At 36.5% G+C, this 19,353-nt stretch overlaps 1 protein-coding gene across 1 annotated transcript in view; it reads right to left on the bottom strand.

The window, feature by feature from the left end:
• LOC126273341 (dynein axonemal heavy chain 10) overlaps window positions 1-19,353 on the bottom strand; it is a 1,458,287-nt gene that overhangs the window by 419,969 nt on the left and 1,018,965 nt on the right. Inside the window, exon 123 of the mRNA XM_049976887.1 lies at window positions 11,389-11,603. Coding sequence (XP_049832844.1) covers window positions 11,389-11,603 — 215 coding nt within the window. The remainder of the gene's footprint in view (window positions 1-11,388; window positions 11,604-19,353) is intronic.

Below are 19,353 nucleotides of genomic sequence, written 5' to 3'. Positions count from 1 at the left end.
AGAATATGGTCATCACCAGAATGGAAGATGGTCTGAAAATTATCGAGAGACATGATATAGGAGGACAGAGCTAGAAAACTATAGAAATGATTACCAGGGTAGTAATAATAGAATGGAGAATTGTTAGAATGACAGGAATATAAATGAAAATAGAACATGAACAGAGAATGGAAACTCCACAATGTAGGAAACGATACACTACTACTTTCAGTAAGAAATACATGTTAAGTTCCAGACAAGCACAAATAAAAGGCACTTACATAAGGCTTTCAGTCACAGCCTTCACCAGAAAAATACAAACACCCACACCATTCACACACACAAGCAAGCACACTTCATGAACACATGACCGACAACTCCAGCAGCATGAAGAGAGAGGCAGACAATGGGAAGGAAACAAGAAACAATTTGATAGCAGGAGGACAAATAATAGAGAGCCTGGCTGGAGAAACTGAGGTACATCCTTTTGGGAGCCTGTCAGTTTGGGTTGGGAAAAATCTTGAAAAACCAGGATAATGGTCACATAAGTGGAAGCAGAAAACAGCCACAAATTTTATGGTGATCAAATGTGGTGCTACTGAGGTGAAACTATGGAAACCAGGTCAGAGTCACTATGACTATCGTCTCTGAACATACTATCACAAGTCTTATATACATGATCAAGTTCAAACTAACTCTAAGCTAATTCTTTTTCAGGGGAAATATACACAAAGAAATAAATGATATGATTATGGGAGCTGACACAGCACCTTCAGCACTGGCTACAAGTTATGTAGGAGCCCACAGCACCGATGAACTGTGAGGTGCTATTCAGAAATATGTACTCTTGTTTTTATGTACACTATTATATTGATGTATGATATATAAAGATGGTGCATAATAAAATTTCATTTCAACATTAACCAATGCTACACTCTTTCATTTCATAACCATTACCTAACTAACATAATAAACATTAGTCAAGGCATCAGCACTACAAGTCACACTTTATTGTTACAATCTCAATTCAGATAACAAGGAGAGGAAAACTTTTTATATAAGTAAATATTTAAATGCCATTCCAAGTTTTGTAACTCTTCCCAATAAGAAAATGGCTAATCTACTGAGGTGGCCATGAATTAATGTGTCTGAATTGTCTGGCAGTGGAGATAAATACTATCTTGATTCAGTCCCAGGTCACATAGTCAGGTATACGGGTCAGCTACAATGTGGTTGTTAGACAGTTGTCCATCCTCATCTAGACACTATTTGGGTAGTGTTTCTGTTCCAGTTACACTTTACACAAACAGGAAGCTTATGCAAAGAAATGCTAATATTAAAACAGATTTCAGTACTTCTAGATCCACTTGTTGATTTAAACATTGCCTAGGGGCAAAATGCACAAAAATGATATTTATACAAAAATAGAGAGAAATATGTCATTTTGTACATCTCTGGAATTTGTGAAATGTGTTTTAGTGTTCTCATTAGGAACTCATACCTCCACACCAAGAAATAAAATATTCTGATTGACTCAGGTGGATTCCTTCATGAAATTAAAATTATACCAGCCACAATGCCAGGCCCACTGTGAATGTTTTTCTTGAGCATGGGATGAGTTAGTTGCTCTTTGTAAGCAGCTGGAAATTTCTCCAGATTCTGTCAAGTGGAGGGAAGCTGCTGTGAATGCATTTGTCGGGAGGCTGTTAAGATATAAGTAATAGAGGTATCAAAGGTAAAAGGTGGTGATTTGGCAACCCTACAAATAGCATGTTACATTAAGAATCATAAAATGGGAGTAGGGACAATAAACTTTTGCCATTAACCCTGATATTGATGTTCAGTCAAGATGGCATTGTGGACTGGTGAACAATATGCTGTTGGCATGAAGGAGTTTTTAAAAAATGACAGCTATATGGCTGTGCAGTGTGCATTTTGCACTCAAAATAATCTAGTACGTCATGTCCAAGTCCCATTGGCACATGCTATCAAAGTGTGGGTTCAGAATTTTTAGGAAATGGGTGATATGTCATGAAAGAGGGGTGGAAGTGCAAAATCTGTGTGCACACCAGAGAAAGTTGCAGGAGTGGTAGAAGCCTTCAGCCCAAGTCCAAAGCATTCTGCATGTCATCATTCATTGCAAGTTAGACATATCAGATCACAATTTGTGATGAATATTGCACAAGGAACTGCAATTCCACCCATATAATATTCAGACAGTGCTAAACCTGAATGTGGACAATCTCTTACAGTGACTATGCTTTGGTTAGAGTTGGAACTCATGAATGAAAACCCACACCTGTATGGCAATCTGATCATAAGTGACGAGGTCAGTTGTTACATGTTAGTCTTTAGCACTAATTTAAATTTTAGATACTGGTCACACGAAAATCCTGAAATTCTTCGTGAAACACCACTTCATAGTAAGATAGAGGTAGTGGGGTGAGGCCTATCATCATTTGGAATCATAGGGCCTTATTTTCTTGAAGACAGTCGTGGAAATGCTGTTAATGTGAATACAGAACTTTATGTCCACATATTGAACCATTTCCTAGTATCACAGCTTGTTGATCTTCCTGTAACTACAAATACATTCTTCCAACAAGACAGGGCCTTATTCCATACCATGGGGCATTCCATCAATGTGTTACAGAACGTATTTGCTGGTCATCTCATCTCCAAGAATGGGTACATTTCCTGGCCTCCAAGATCCCCTGAGCATTCAGTGCATGATTTCTTACTTGGGGGTCATTGGAAATCTCCGATCTTCCAGAGTGACCCACCACACACCGTGCCAGGAACTGAAGGATCAAATTTGAGAGGAACTTCATTGAATTCCAATGCGAGTTGTGCAAGATGTGCTGTCTAACTTACGTAAAAGACTTGAAATGTGTGTGAGGGAAACTACATGATGTCATTTTTAAGTGACGGGCATTTTAAATTTTGTGTCAGTGGTGGACGTTTCAAAATCACCCATTTCACTGCCACCTGTGTTACTCAAGTACTAGCCCCTCACATGGGCACCGTCTCCTCACTATAAAGTACACCATTTGTATTACTTATGCTCTTGATTGTGAGTGGCTTATCAATGGTACTCTAAGGCCTCTGCATAGAGTAGGCAGAGAGAAGGCAGGATCAGGTGGGTGCTATACATTAAAGGCTCCTATCCTGGTAACCAACTATGTGTGGGCTGCAAACAAAAAGTGTTTTAGATTGGATAATTCTCCATCTATTTCAGATGACAACAACTATGAGAGATTGGAAAGTATTAGTGTAAGATCCAAAGAATTTACCCACACAGATGAGACTATTAAAGTTCTAGTGATAAATCCTGATGCTTTCACTACAAAATGCCAAAGCGTAAAACATTCAGATTAGTGGAGTTCACTTAATATTAGGAATAGAATGCTGGTTAAAATCTGAATTTGATAGCAGTGAGATGATTTGGGAAAACTTAAAGCGTGTATCAAGAGGCTATGCTAAAGGGAAAAGAAGGTACTGTACTTGTTGCAACAAATACGAATTTCAAATCCACCAAGACAGAAAATGAAGCTGCATGTGAGACTGTTTGGGAAAGATTCAGTGTCAACAGCAGCTTCAACAATTACATGGATCTTTGTACTTATTACAAGACTCATCAATCAATATAAGGAAACACTTTACAGAAAATGTCAGTTATTTGTATTTTCTCCAAAAATACCATCATCTTCAGGAGAGACTTTAATCATCCAACAATCACTTGGGAAAATTAAAGTTTTGTTAGCAGTGGTGTGGTAAGACATCCGGTGAAACAATTTAAAAAATTTTCTTTGAAATCTATCTAGAACAGATAGTTCAGAGGCTGACTCATGATGAAATATATTGAATCTTATACTGACCAATAAACCTAAACTCAGTTTGATATAGAAAACAGCCAAATTTGTGAAATTGAATTCTTTTTAATCAACTGATGTCTAGTTTCATGTATCAGAATCGTTTCTCAAGTCATCCAAATAGAAAAAAGATGCATTCCATGATAGTACACAAATCATGTACATATTGCACATACTTGTGTCTAACTTGACTTCATATTGTACACACTTGTATCTAATTTGACTTAGACACAAGTACATACTATTTTAACATGGTTTGCATGCTGTCACTGAAAACACCATTTTTCTGTTTGAATGACTTAAGAATGGGTACTGACACCTGAAACAGGCCATCAGTTACATAAAAAAACTGAATTTCACAACTTTGACTGTTTCTTCAGCAAACTAGTTAACACAACTTGCTGTCCCACTATTAACCCCGGACGTTGGAAATCCAAAACACACTTGCACTCTTTGAGAATGTCCATGTTCAAACTGATTTCAATGATGAATAAGAAGTTGTAGCAAATAATAATTACCAATGTAGAAAGAGCAACTGAAACAAATAGAAAACTTTAATTGTTCAGTGAACTAGAGAAAGTGATAATAGTATTGTCTCTCAATGAGAAACTTGAAACATGTAGCTCAAGGCAGGAGCAGGAGCTGTGGCTCAAATTCAGAGGAATAACTGACTATGCACTAGATAGGTCTGTCGTAGGAGAAACAAAGACTACTATAATAGGTGTAACACAAAGCATAAGGTAATAGGAAGAGAGGTGCTAAATGAAACAGGATTGGCGGTCAAATGTGTGCAGCTTATAGACTCACTTCACTAAGCATTTTGTAGACTTTAGTTCATTGGTGTAACCTACAAAGAAGATGGGTTTACAAATGACTGGTGTGACCCATTTTAGAGTATTGATCAAGAGTGTGGGGCCCACCAAATGGGACTATAAAGGTTGCTGAACATGTACAAAGAAGGGCAGCATGAATAGTCACAGGTTTTTTTAATCCATGTGAGAGTGTCATGGAGATGCTGGAAAAACTGAAGTGACTGATGCTTAAGGACAGATGTGAACTATCCAACGAAAGCCTACTTGTCGAGTTTCAAGAACCAGCTCTGTGTGAGTAATCTAGAAGTATACTACAAGCCTCTATGTAGCACTCCCATATGGATCATGAAGACAAGCTTGAAATAGTAAAGGTACACACAAATGTCTTTAAACAATCATGTCTCCCATACTCCATACCTGAATGGAACAGGGGGAAGACCTAACAGCTGGTACAATGGGAAATACCATCTGTCATCTGCTTCACAGTTTTTGTCAATGTATAGAGGCAGATGTAGATTACTGACAAAGTATTCCCTTGAAAGTTTTGAGAAGGCATGTAACAGTTTTAGGCACTCAACAGTATTTAGCAAAAGTACTGTCATGTGTGGTGACTTTAACACAGATTTCTACAAGAGCTCAAAAGACAAGTTGAACCTTGAGGCTTTATGAAAGACTTACCATATGTATAACATTCACACAACCATAAAATTGCCTACCAGAGTCACCAAATCATACAGCAGTACTATAAATCAGATACTCATAAATACAGATAAATATTTACATAAATCTGGAAATATGAATACAGGTTTCAGTAATCATTAAGTAACAAGTAAATACTGAATATTCTACAAGCAAAACTTCGAACATCTCAGGCAATTACTGAAAAAAGAAATGTGAAATGACATATATAACTATGAGGGCACAAGTAAAAAATTTGGCATGTTCATGAAAATATTCTCATGTTATTTCAATATTTGTTTTCCGGTTAAAAACCAAAAAATTAAAAATTACTAAAAAATGTTTCTTGGTTGACAACAAACATTAAAATATCTTGTGCTAAAAAAAAAAGAAGACTTTGTGAAATTTAAAAAAATGCAAAATGTTACAGAAGTATTTCTGGTGTATTTCAAGAATTATAAGAGAGTGCTTCAGTAAGTCTAAAAAGAAGCTAAAAAAACACCAAATGATCACCACATAATAATGGCCAGGAACAAAATGAAACCCATGTGGAAGACAGTCAAACAGCAAGTAAGAAATGAGCCCAACCCGCACCCAAAAAAAGTAAATCTCCTGCTAGACCACCACAGCAAACAAATTACAAATCCAGAAGAAGTAACCAGTTCCTTTAACACATATTTTTCAAATATTAGTGAACAGTTACTCTGTCCTATAAAATTTTCCAAAACAAATTCTACCAGATCACCAACAGATCAATAAATCAAATATACATAGAAACCCTGACTCCTTATTTCTTCTCTAAACTAACCCTAATGAAATTGAAGTAGTATTTAGTAAGTTAAGAGCAAATTTTTGATAGGTGTGGATGATATTCCAGATTATGTTATTAAAAATGCAGGTGACCTCATTGCACTACCATTAACCCACCTTTTCAACAGTTCATCCACAACTAGAATCTTTCCTTCCTGCTTAGAGATAGTGAAACCAAGCCACTGTTCAAAAAGGGCAAGAAAGAAGACCCAGCCCATTATGGACCTATTGCTTTTCTATCTGCAATTTTGAAAATACTAGAAATTTTTTTTTTAAGACGTTGTTAGATTTTCTAGAAAAGTGGAATATATTATTCACAGCCCAACATCATTTCCAGAAAGGCCAATCAACAGAAACAGCAATATTTGAATTTCTGAGTGAAGAGCTCCAAAAACTTGACAGTGGAGAAAAAGAGATTGAAATATGCCTTGATCTGTAAAAGGCCTTTGATATAATGGAGCACATCCTATTGCTGCAGAAACTTGATAATATTGGTTATTTATTTATTTATCGTATGGCAACAACAGCAAACATTGACAATAGTATTGGTATCAGAGGAACATCTAAATGGCTTAGATCATACATTACTGACCACAAGCAAGTAGTAGAAATACAATTTCAAGAAGATAATAATTCAACTAGACACTATTCTGATTACAAAGAAGTAAAGTATGGCTTACGGCAGGGCTCAGTATTGAGTACCATAATATTTTTGATATATGTAAATGGCTTAGCATTATCTGAGCAGTGTCATAGCAGTATCAAGTTTGCAGATGACACAAGAATTTTACTCAGCGGGAAGATACCAGAAATGTTACAGATCTGAGACATTAATGTGAGACATTAACTAGTGTTATGACATGGTTCACCCAAAACAAACTAGTAACAAATAAAAGTAAAACAGTATTGTGAAACTTGCATAATATGATGAGAAACAGAGAAGAGAATATAAAAACAGAGATATCAGACCAAGCACATATGTTGTAAGTGTAGCAAATACAATTTTTTTTTGGGGATCTAGCTCCAAGATAATGTTAGATGGGGTACTCACATTGATAGAATATTTAAGAGACTAAGTACCATGTGCAATTTAATGAGAGTGCTTGAAAACTTTTTGTAAGGACTGTATAATTACTGTTTATATTCTGAAATATGGGATCACTTTCTGGGGTAACTCACCATCTTGCCTAAAACTCCTCAGGATGCAAAAAAGAACAGTGAGAATTAATGCTGGAATGAAAACAGAACAACCTCTGCACACCACTATTTAAAAGGATAGGGATTCTTCCTCTTACATGTAGTTACATGTTCGAAAGTGTAATGTTTATTAAGAAATATGCAATAACAAATCTGAGTGTTCTCAAAAATGAAAATCTGCATCAACACAACACAAGACAGGAAACTGACTTTCACATGATCCAAATAAAGACCAGTTTGCACCAAAAAAGGAACATTACACCATGGTAAAATTATTTACAATAAGTTCCCAAAAGAAATTAAAGTAATAAATGATATAAAAAATTTAAAGTATTATTAAAAGAATATCTATTAATGCATTGCTTCTATAGTCTGGAAGAATTCCTCCAAAGTCTCTGAGCGCTTAAGAAAGTTAATGTTACATGTATAAGCCACATTATTTATCACTCACAAAAATCTGTGTAAATATGTCTTTCTGCTTGTAGTATGTAATGACTATAATCATTAATATTAGTTTATTCATATTTTAAGTTGTAATTTTTTAGCTAAGGTGGTATAATTATATGTCAGAGCTGAAAGTATGTATTCATTGTTTTAAAGATGAAGATAAATTTTCATTGAGCAGTCCAATATCAGATGTGCTGTACTGTACATGTAAGATTTACTGGGCCAAATAAATACAGTGGAATATAATACAATACAATTATTGCTCAACCTCAAACTGTGCCTTTTTTGTGTGAGCAGTTTTATCAAAATCAGTTAACTGAGTGGAAGGGAACAGTGTAGTAAAGATGGATCCCAGGTTGTACCAGGGAATACAATATTTGAGGTCTGATACAGAAGGAACAAGAGCAATGCTGTTAATTCACATTCTTACCAAATGTATAGTCAGAGGCCATAGTCTTAATTTCAGCCAACACACACACGTGAAATAATTCCTTTTGTTATTCGAAACATTTCTGCATGTCATTTTTCACGAGACTGCAAATGACTTTATCTGTTATTACTTTCTAACACAGTGCAAGAAATGTCTGTATTAAACATGTCTACCATTCGCATTAAAATGATCAATTTTGATGAAACTTGTCAGAATTATGAGCATTTGTTGACAGAATTTGAAATCAGAAATGTCAATATAAAGAGTGCAAAAGGAATTTCACTGTTAAATGCAGAGGAAACAGATTATTATAAATATTTTTCCATCCAAAGAAAAGATTAGATGATTACATTTAAATCCTCTGTGAAAATGAGGGTGAATTACAGGACTAACTGAACAGAAAGACAAGTCCACTGAGCACAGAATATGGATTGTGTGTAGACCCAAGAAAGGGGCAGGGGAAATGTGATAAGTGACACATATAACATTAAAAACACAGAGTGTAAGTATTCAGCTAGTCTGGAAGTAAAATATCACTTGTTTAATGAGGTGAAATATAAATGAGACTGGTTGTGATGTCTTTCTTGATGTACGTATCAAATACTACTGTTGTACCACTACTACTGCTAGTACTACCACCACTACTGGTTATGGCATCTTTTCTTATGTGTATGTGAATTCTACTATTACTACAGCAACCAGTGTATGAAACATACAAGGTGTGGTCATAAAGTAATGGGAATTTTTTAATTTCATGGGCTCTATACATCTGAATTTCAAAACTTTTTTTTTTCATTTTGGTACATATGTTTGTATTCTCAGCTATTTTGATCATTTAGTTCATTGTTGACAGTGAAAAATATTATATGTGATTTCAAGTACTCAGCAAATTTTTACTTTCAAAAAAGATGGATCAAAGAAATTAGATTAAATTTTGCTTGAAAAATGGAATAAAGTTCAGCACCAAATGCACAATGTTGACTGTGGCTTTTAGTGAATCTTCTACTAGTAAGACAAAAGTGTAAGAGAGGTACAAATGTTTCAAAGAGGTCAAGAAGACATTGAAGATGACAGCCATCCTGGGTGTACTACCAAATCAATTGCTGATGACAATGTGGGAATAGTGAAGAAAATGGTTCTGAAAATCATCAAATCACCTTCAGAGAAGTTGCTGATGATTTCAGCATATCATTTGGCTTTTCAGATGTTTTGCACATGAAACATGTAGCAGCAAAGTTTGTTCTGAAACTGTTGAATTTTGATAAAAAACGATGTCACGTAGGCAGTCTGTAACTTCTAAAGAAAGTTACAACAGATGACAAAACATAGTTATATCGATCTGACATCAAAACCAAGACCAAACTGCCCCAACAGGCTGCCTGAAGAGCCAAGACCAAAAAATATTCAACAAGTTTGACCACATATGAAGGTTTTCTTTGATTGCAGTGGGATAGTCCATCATGAGTTCCTCCATCATGGCCAAGTGGTCAATTATGAATACTGAAACTTCCTGCAGATTAAAACTGTGTTCAGGACTGGGACTCGAACTCAGGACCTTTGCCTTTCGTGGGCAAGTGCTCTACTAGCATGACTACCCAAGCATGACTCATGCTCCATCCTCACAGCTTTACTTCCACCAGTAAGTCGTCTCCTCCCTTCCAAACTTCACAGAAGCTCTCCTGCGAACCTTGCAGGACTAGCAGTCCTGGAAGAAAGGATACTGCAAAGACATTGCTTAGCCACAGCCTGGGGGATGTTTCCAGAATGAGATTTTCACGCTGCAGTGGAGTGTGCGCTGATATGAAACTTCATGGCAGATTAAAACTGTGTGCCAGACTGAGACTTGAAATCGAGACCTTTGCCTTTCACAGGCAAGGGCTCTACCATCTGAGCTACCCAAGCATGACTCACAGTTTTAATCTGCCAAGAAGTTTCATATCAGTGCACACTCAGCTGCAGAGTGAAAATCTCATTCTGGAAACATCCCCCACACTGTGGCTAAGCCATGTCTCCGCAATATCCTTTCTTCCTGGAGTGCTAGTTCCACAAAGTTCACAGGAGAGCTCCTGTGAAGTTTGGAAGGGAGGAGACGAGGTACTGGTGGAAGTAAAGCTGTGAGGACAGGGCATGAGTCGTGCTTGGGTAGCTCAGATTGTAGAGCACTTGTCCATGAAAGGCAAAGGTCCCGAGTTCAAGTCTTGGTCTGGCACACAGTTTTAATCTGCCACGAAGTTTCATATCAGGGCGCACTAAGATTGCAGAGTGAAAATCTCAATCTGGAAACATCCCCCCCGCAATATCCTTTCTTCCAGGAATGCTAGTACTGCAAAGTTCACAGGAGAGCTTCTGTGAAGTTTGGAAGGGAGGAGACGAGGTACTGGTGGAAGTATAGCTGTTAGGATGGGGCATGAGTCATGCTTGGGTAGTTCAGATGGTAGAGCACTTGCCCGCAAAAAGCCAAGGGCCTGAGTTCGAGTCTCAGTACGGCACACAGTTTTAATCTGCCAGGAAGTTTCATATCAGCGCACACTCTGCTGCAGAGTGAAAATCTCATTCTGGAATAATGAATACTGTCTGGATGTTACGTCCCTTTTACATGAAGCAATCTGAAGAAAATGAACAAAACTGTGGCAAAACTATTCACTGAAATTGCATCACGATAATGCTCCCACTCACACCTCTAAGCTCGTTTGTGATTTTTTGGCAAAAAAACAAAATTGTTATGTTGCATCAGCCACTGTATTCACCAGATATGTCACCCTGTGTCTTCTTTATATTCCTATGGCTGAAGAGAAAATACCATAAATGTCGTTTTGCACCAGTGATGAGATAAAAACAGAATTGATAAGAAACTGAACACCAAAATGAAATGTGAGTTCCAGAAGTGCTTCCAAGAGTGGAAAAACTGCTCGCACAAATGTATTATATCCAAGGGGGATTTCTTTGAAGGGGATGAAGTTGACCTTAATGAATAAATAAATACACTTTAAGAAAAACAAAAATTATCATTACTTTCTGACCACACCTCATACAGTTACATTAAGTAAATACACAGTATGGATTCAATTGTCTTCCAATAAGTATTTGATGACATAAATGCACTAATTTCTATTTAAATATGTAATACCTAATAAATTAAGGAATCTGTGACAGAATAACTAACCTTGTAGAGATCAAGTGTTAGCTTCATGATGTCAGGTACTACTTTTTGAACTTCATCTGTGAAAGGCTCAGTATGCCCTGCCAATATTGAGTAATAGATTCGATATAGTGTCGCATCAGATGGAAAGATCATGCTGAATGCACTGAACATTGAAATAAAACGAGGGTCCACTTCATTACGACCACCTCCAGCCTTTCCCATTGCAGCCAGATACCCTATAGGACAACAGTCATATGAAATATCTTGAAACATTCAAATAATATACATTCTTACTACCTCTTAACAATGATGCTATTCTTTGATGTAACTTTCCATTATTAATTTTTTGCTTATGAAATGAGTAATTAATAAACCTGTACCTGAAATAGTAAAAATGCTATAAGATTGTAGTGTATGAGCTGTTAGGTGTTACTTACCATAAACATTTATGAGATACGTAATCAGTACGCATCTAACAGCATATGTTACGTAATACTTTTGAGAATGCAGAGCATAAAAATGGGATTCTTCTGGAGCCAATACCTTAATTTCTATTAGTGATAGTAAAGTAAGGTCAAGTGGTTTGGATATGCCGTGGACTAGGGGCCATTTGTATACCCAACAGAAGAATTGTCTAGGTGTCACTATTCTACAGTACAGAGTCAAAGTATGAATATTACACATTTTCTACTGCTCAGGCAAATGGAGCAAATAAGTTGGCTCTTTTTGCATTTCATGTTGTCTACAATGGGCCTTGGAGGCATAATTAGTTCATGGGCGGTTCCTAGAAAACACTAACACAGTTTTTTTTACTATTTTATGCTCCACAACTGAGCTGTGGATACCCAGGCAACTATGCACAGAAAATGGCTGACATTTTTATGATATATTCCTAAGATCTCATCCCAAACAATCTTGAAAATTTTCTTGGTATCTTAACCCATTTCTGGTACTTGTTTAACAGATGAGGAGCGAAATAAATCTAAAAAAACTTGCATTATCTCTGTAAAAAGTATGCTAGTCCCTGAAAGGTTTGTGTGAGTATAATAAAAATGTATTAATTGTGGATATATTATGTCTTTGAAAGTAAGACGGATAGATTAAAGTGTTTTGATGTATGTGCCAAATGTTTGTCCATATAAATTAAATAAAAAGTAGTGAATCCATAGGCAAATGCTCCGTGCTTCTCCATGGTTTATGTTCTAAATGGTTGGATTATTACCACATCAATATAATCTAGTAACATGGTATAGGCTCTTGATGAGCGTAGTTCATCTGTGTGAGAGTTTTTTGTTAAATACTCCGGTAACATTTAAGTGAGTAATAGCAGTGCAAAAAATATAGGAGAAAAGGTATAAAGGAAAGAGTCAGGAAACATCTGTTTGAAATAGCTGGGTGAAGTCATTAGGATATGGAGAAACTTCATCACTGAAAGCTATAAAGATAAAGCTAATAAGCTATGTATATAATTTCAAATTTTTAAGATGAAGTGGATCCAATTTCATGTAGATTTGTGTGAGAGGAATGTTTGATGGATCCAGAGAAGGGGTGGTCTAAACTTTAGTCAGCTGAATCCATATAAGGTTGGACCTGTACCATGTTAGGGATGCATTGGAGCATTGGAGAATAAAGGATAGGCAGACCCAGAGAAGGGATAGATTACACCTAGGTCAGGTGCATCCATAGAAGAAATGACTTGTGAGTCATTCCACGTGAAGTGTCCTAGGGCTCCCATATCGACCGTCTTCAATTTTGATGAAATTTGTACATGATATACCTGAGGCTCTTACATGAACTTATGCAAAGTTTCAGTCTCACCTGTAATTGCGTGAGGTGCTAGAGCCATTTTCGTGAAGACCACTTTTACAGAGACTGAAAAGTCATGAAGAAATCATCAAGTTTGGCATTCCACTGTTCCTAATGTAAAAGAGCTACACTCTTGCTCCTGGGTACAGTGGTACAACTGTGTGTGCTCTACACACAAATGTTGCAAGTAGAGTTCAGAAAGCAATGAATTTGTAACAATCTCAGTTCAAAGTGGGTAACAAATCATGTTGCGAGAAATTTGTCCCATAGTTTAACGAAGCATAAGTAGTGGAGAAAGTGCTCTATGGACCTGGTCTTTTGCCAAACTACTGTCTGTCTGGGAGTTTAGTATATCACAAATTTTGGTCTGGCTCGTGCGTTTAATTACTGTGCTACCATCCCGTAAATTAGCAAAAAACATGAACGTATCAAAATATACCCATGTTCAAAGTCATGTATCTCAAAATAGACACCTACCACATAACACCATTCAACAGAGCACATTTCATTCTATTAGAAAAACTTATTTTCATTTTGGTGTCTCTTTGGGTAAGGTGCAAAAATGTCACCTAAAATTTGGAATTTTGTTGATTACATCTTCATTGTTTAAATATTCATTTTGCTATTTATTCAGTGATTTTAAACCTGTTTGTGACAGGTCCATTGCTAAATTTAACCATTTAACTGTACTAGAGACTGCTACATAATTTTTGGGAAGTTGAATGCTTTCTTTATTTAGGACTCAGCAATTTGATTTTAGTGTCTGAAGCATATCAAGTTGTTGCTAAAATGGAAGAACAAGATTAAGTTAATGTATGCAGTTTTGGAAATACTGATTCCCCATGCCATTTAACGACATACAGTGCATTAAAAGGACTGAAAGTTGTAAAGCAACTTTCCTTAGAAGAACAAGAATTACTTACTAGACGATTGGTTTACATTCGACTGAAAATACCCAACTATGCTCCATCATGAAGCTGTACTACTAAAAAGATCGAATTTTTGTAAATATCATGCTGCAACCCATTTGGCAAGAAAAACCACACTCCACAAAAAAGCTTGCGCTCAATCAACATAGAAACAGCTGACCTACTAAAAAGGATAACCATGTCTGATATTAAACTGGGCCAAAAAATGTGCCCTTCCTTTAGAAAAGAATGTGATACACTGAGATATTCACAAATGGACGTTACATATCAGTCATATGAAGATGAGACTAATGTTGGTCACAATTTGAATAGAAACATCTGTTGGAATATCACCATTAAAATTTCAACAAATTGGTACAAGGGATACAAAAGGATATGCAAAGTGCAAAATACATCAAGTTGAAGGGGCAATTATTAAGAAAATTGCAAAAGTGGGAGGACTTGATCCCAGTGAACTGGAGCAATCATCCACAAGCAAGCAATGCTTGACTTGCTCCGATTACATTGAGCTGATCCAAGAATTGAAAGAAAAATTACATATATCAAATAATAACAAGAAAATTCAAATTTTGTCCTTAGTTCTCCAAAGCTGGTCTATCAAAAAGACAATGGAAGAATTTCGTGTTTCAGAAAGAATGGTAAGGAAGGCTAGAAAGTTAAAAGCTGAACTGGGAATATTGGAGCCCAAAGGTAATGTGGGAAAAAGCTTTCTGAGGATGTGAAGGCAAGAGTCACAGAACATTTTTATGATGAAAAGTTTAGTTGGATTTGTCCAGGAAAAAAAAGGACTGTCTTACTGTTCGGATAGCTGGAGAAAAGGTTAAAAAACAGAAATACTTATTACTGAGCAACTTAAAAGAAATGTTTGTTGCACACCACAATAAAAATGGACTGAAAATTGGATTTTCCAAATTTTGTGAATTAAGGCCAAAGTGGAGTGTGACTGTAGGCACATCTGGTTCACATGCAGTTTCTGTCTGCACAATACATCAAAATGTAAAACTAATGTTGGCACATAGCCCAATAAAAGAAGATTACAAAATATTACTGAGCAAAATTGTCTGTAATTTGGAAACAAGGGATTGCATGCTTTATCGCTGTGAAGTATGTCCAGGAACAGAAGCTCTAAGTGAATATTTGGAAAGTGCTTTTGCAGATATTGATCCTGAGGATACAATTCAGTTCAAACAATGGACTCACACTGATAGATATACACTTGAAACCAGAGAAATGACAGTTGAAGAATTCATTGAACTATTAGTTACAAAACTTTTGGCCCTTTCTACTCACCACTACATTGCAAAGTATCAGAGCAAGCATTTGCAGTTCACTAAAGAAGGTCTCAAACCAGGAGAATTGGTTATATTAATGGATTTTGCAGAAAATTACTCCTTTATTGTCCAAGTTGCAGTGCAGGGATTCCATTGAGAAAAAGTCAAGCTACAATACATCCATTTGTCATTTACTACAAAGGTAACAAAGACCTAAAGAGTGTCAGCAACATAATCAGTGATTGCCTCCGACATGACACAGTTGCAGTGCATGTGTTTTTAACATACTGGATCAAATACTTTAAGTGCATTTTTAAAGAAATTAAGCTTATTCATTATTTTAGCGACGGTTCTGCAGCACAGTACAAAAATTTTAAGAGCTTCCTAAATCTTTGCCATCATCAAAAAGATTTTGGCATTACTGCAGTATGGAATTTATTCATAACAAGCCATGGGAAATCGCCATTTGATGGAATTGGGGGCACAGGTAAGCATTTAGCAGCAAGAGCTAGCCTTCAACCCCAATTGACAACCAAATCTTAACACCAACTGATCTGTTTGAATACTGCAAAAAAAGTTCATGGCATTGAATTTATTTATATTGAAATAGAAATTACAGCAGATGCAAAAACTGACCAAGAGAAACGTTTTGAGGATGGATGTACAGTGTCTGGTACAAGAGACCATCACCATTTTGTGCCAATTGATGAAAAGTGACTTAAGATTCACAGAATATCAAATGATACATTGTGCTTTATGGCAAATGTTAACCGGCATGCTGAAGTTGCTACTAAACATGTTGCCATTAATGAACCACAGCCTGGCCAGTTTGTTGCCTGCGTTTATGATAGAAAATGGTGGATAAGAAATACCTGTGAAGTTTCATGTGAAGAAAAAGATACCTTGATTAATTTCATGCATCCTCATGGAGCTGCTCAATCATTTCATTGGCCTACTAGAAGAGACATATGTTGGATCCCAGAACAACAGATAATTGCAGTCATACCAATCCCAGCTACTTCAATGATGAGGCAGCAATACAGTTTGCTGGAAGCAATAGTTTTGAACATCAGCAAAAAATTTAAAACCATTAACAATTGAAGAATTCTGTATTATGGCTTGGGAACCATGCAGAGACCCAAAAAAGGCTTGGGAACCTGCTAGATACCCACATTCATACTTGGGAACCTGCTAAACACCCAATATCAGGCTTGGGAACTTGCAGTAAAGAAACCTGGCTGTGGCTGACCTTGGATGGCTATCGTGCATGGCCTCTTGATGATGGCGTTACCCAGTCTTGAGATTGGTAGCGGCATAACCACCATGGACCAACACAAGGATTTTCTGAACTACTAAAAAATTCAATAGTTTAGGCGCATTTTTGCATCTTAACCAAAGAGACACCAAAATGAAAATAAGTTTTTTTTAATAGAATTAAATGTGCTCTGTTGAATGGTGTTAACGAACATAATGTGGTAGGTGTCCATTTTGAGATAAATGACTTTGAACATGTGTATATTTTGATACATCCATGTTTTTTAGAAAATTTACAGGATGGTAGCACAGTAATTAACACACAAGCCAGACCAAAGTTTGTGATATACTAACCACCCAGACAGACAGTAGCTTGGCAAAAGACCAGGTCCGTAGCACACTTTCTCTACTACTTACGCCTCATTAAACTATGGGACAAATTTCTCGCGACATGATTTGTTGCCCGTTTTGAACTGAGATTACTTCAAATGCATTGCTTTCTGAACTCTACTTGCAACATTTGGGTTTACCCAGAAGCAAGAGTCTAGCTCTTTTACATTAGTAACAGTGGAATGCCAAACTTGATGATTTCTTCATGACTTTTCAGTCTCTGTAAAAGTGGTCTTCACGAAAATGGCTCTAGCACCTCACCCAATCACAGGTGAGCCTGAAACTTTGCATAAATTCATGTAGGGCCATCAGGTACATCCTGCACAAATTTCATCAAAATTGAAGATGGTCGAGCTGGGATCATCTTCTAAACTAGGACACTTGACATGGAATGACCCTTGTACCACTTCTTTCACATAGAGGTGTGAGGAGGGAGACACCTGTGTCAAAAATATTTTAAAAAAGGATTTTTACAGTACCACCCTACAGTATAAGGTATGAGTGGAAATATTACAGACATATGAAGCTGTGATGTGGCAAGACTGGTAGACTTACCTGGGCAATGAGTGAGTCTTGGAATTCTCAAGCCTGCACAGTTTTGATTTACCAAAATCTGAGATTTGAGACCTTGGAGAGTGCTGTAGATTAAAATGTGACCATGGCCTTATGATAAATAACAACTTAAACCTTGTCTGTCTCAATAAATGTGCGAACCTCATGCTGTTATATACAATGATTAAAGACAGTGTACAGCTGGTTACATTTGAGCAAAATTAATGAAATAATGATTGTGTTTTGTCCACTAGGACAGCTCTTATCAATTCCCTTCATTTATATCTAGCAATCCCGAACTGAAAACACTGAAATAAGAAGTAAACGCATACATGTGTTGGGTGAGGAAGTGGGGGGGGGGGGGGGGGGGGGGGTGATAGAGTCAAGGGCTTCATTTTAATAAATGTTAAATTTAATCACAATGATATGATACAAAAAGTTGAAAGGTTACAAGAGAATGGTAATTACTGTATTTACCTGATTGTAAGTCAACTCTGAATATATGACAACCCTTCTTTTTTATGTGATACCTAGAGAAAATTTAAAAAAAATATATTCTTACTAATCAACATTTTCTCTGCGTAAATAGTTAATGTGCACCTACTCAGAACTTATGTCATTTATAGACTCTCTACATTTTGATAGTACAAGGAGAAATAAAATAAAAAGTAAGAAACTGTTTGCATTAATTTTTCCCTTCACTGCTATTTTGTTTAGATCTTTTTTTTTTCTTTAGACTGTTGTCTGTAGTATCATTACTTTTCATCACCATCATCGTCATTGTCATCAACCTAACAGGGCAGATGTGAAATATATCTTCATTGTCACAAATATTTGGCTGTTTCTTCTGACTACGCTGTGATTTCTGAGGTTGTGATGTCGGTAAGATCTGAGAACAGCGAATTTTGAGTCTATACTGATGTAAAAATGTCATAGTGACTCTTGCCTCCAAACATATCATCTGCCTGTTGCTCTCTCCTTGGTTGTGTAGAACCTGCAGCTCACATACCCCCCATTTGTTCCCGTCATACCCCCCATTTGTTCCCGTCATACCTCACAATGAGTGTCAACAACATTGCTGCATAAAACATGTAAGAGGCCACTGGTCCCAATCTACACATTTAGCATATCCTGCAGAAATATGTGCTATTTTTGAGCTTTTGTCCAATTTTAATGTCAATTTGAGTCCAAAAGCAAATGGATTCAGGCAAACTGCAGTTTAAACATGGTAGATATTCGTAAATAGCCAAAGTATGCAGTATACACTCCCATGGTTGGCAACATGGCGTAATACCTGCTCAACAACATAGGAATGGTGTGTGTGCCTTGATACAAAACACTTTTGGTATTTATTCATTTATTCCCCAAACTAGTTTCAGCAACAAATGTCGCCATCAACAATGGGTTCTTTAATTCTAAAACATACAGAAATAGCATAGTTATAAAATATTGTGAACCATTGTTATATATGTACTGTTTGTTTTGTAAGAATTGTTCCCTGTGACTACTTTTATAATGCCTTATTTATTATACATCACTGGGAGGTTTTAAGACTTTTGTTGCTGTTTGCAGAATATTTTCTGTGTTTTTCTGTTGCAGTTTCTCTCGGCATACATCATGTCATCTGGAGCTGTGTGAGCGGCTGTTGGTAAACAAGTGAAACCCCAATTGCGTAACACTGACATGAATAAGTTCACATTCTTGTATTTGTTTGTTTACAGCCACTCACATAGTAGCAGATAACATGATGTATGTCAAGAAAAATGGCAACAGAAAAACACAGA

Source organism: Schistocerca gregaria, chromosome 5, assembly GCF_023897955.1.
Source record: "Schistocerca gregaria isolate iqSchGreg1 chromosome 5, iqSchGreg1.2, whole genome shotgun sequence".
Lineage (NCBI taxonomy): Eukaryota > Metazoa > Arthropoda > Insecta > Orthoptera > Acrididae > Schistocerca > Schistocerca gregaria.
The sequence above is the reverse complement of the archived record's forward strand: the minus strand, read 5'-3'. Positions and strand labels throughout refer to the sequence as shown.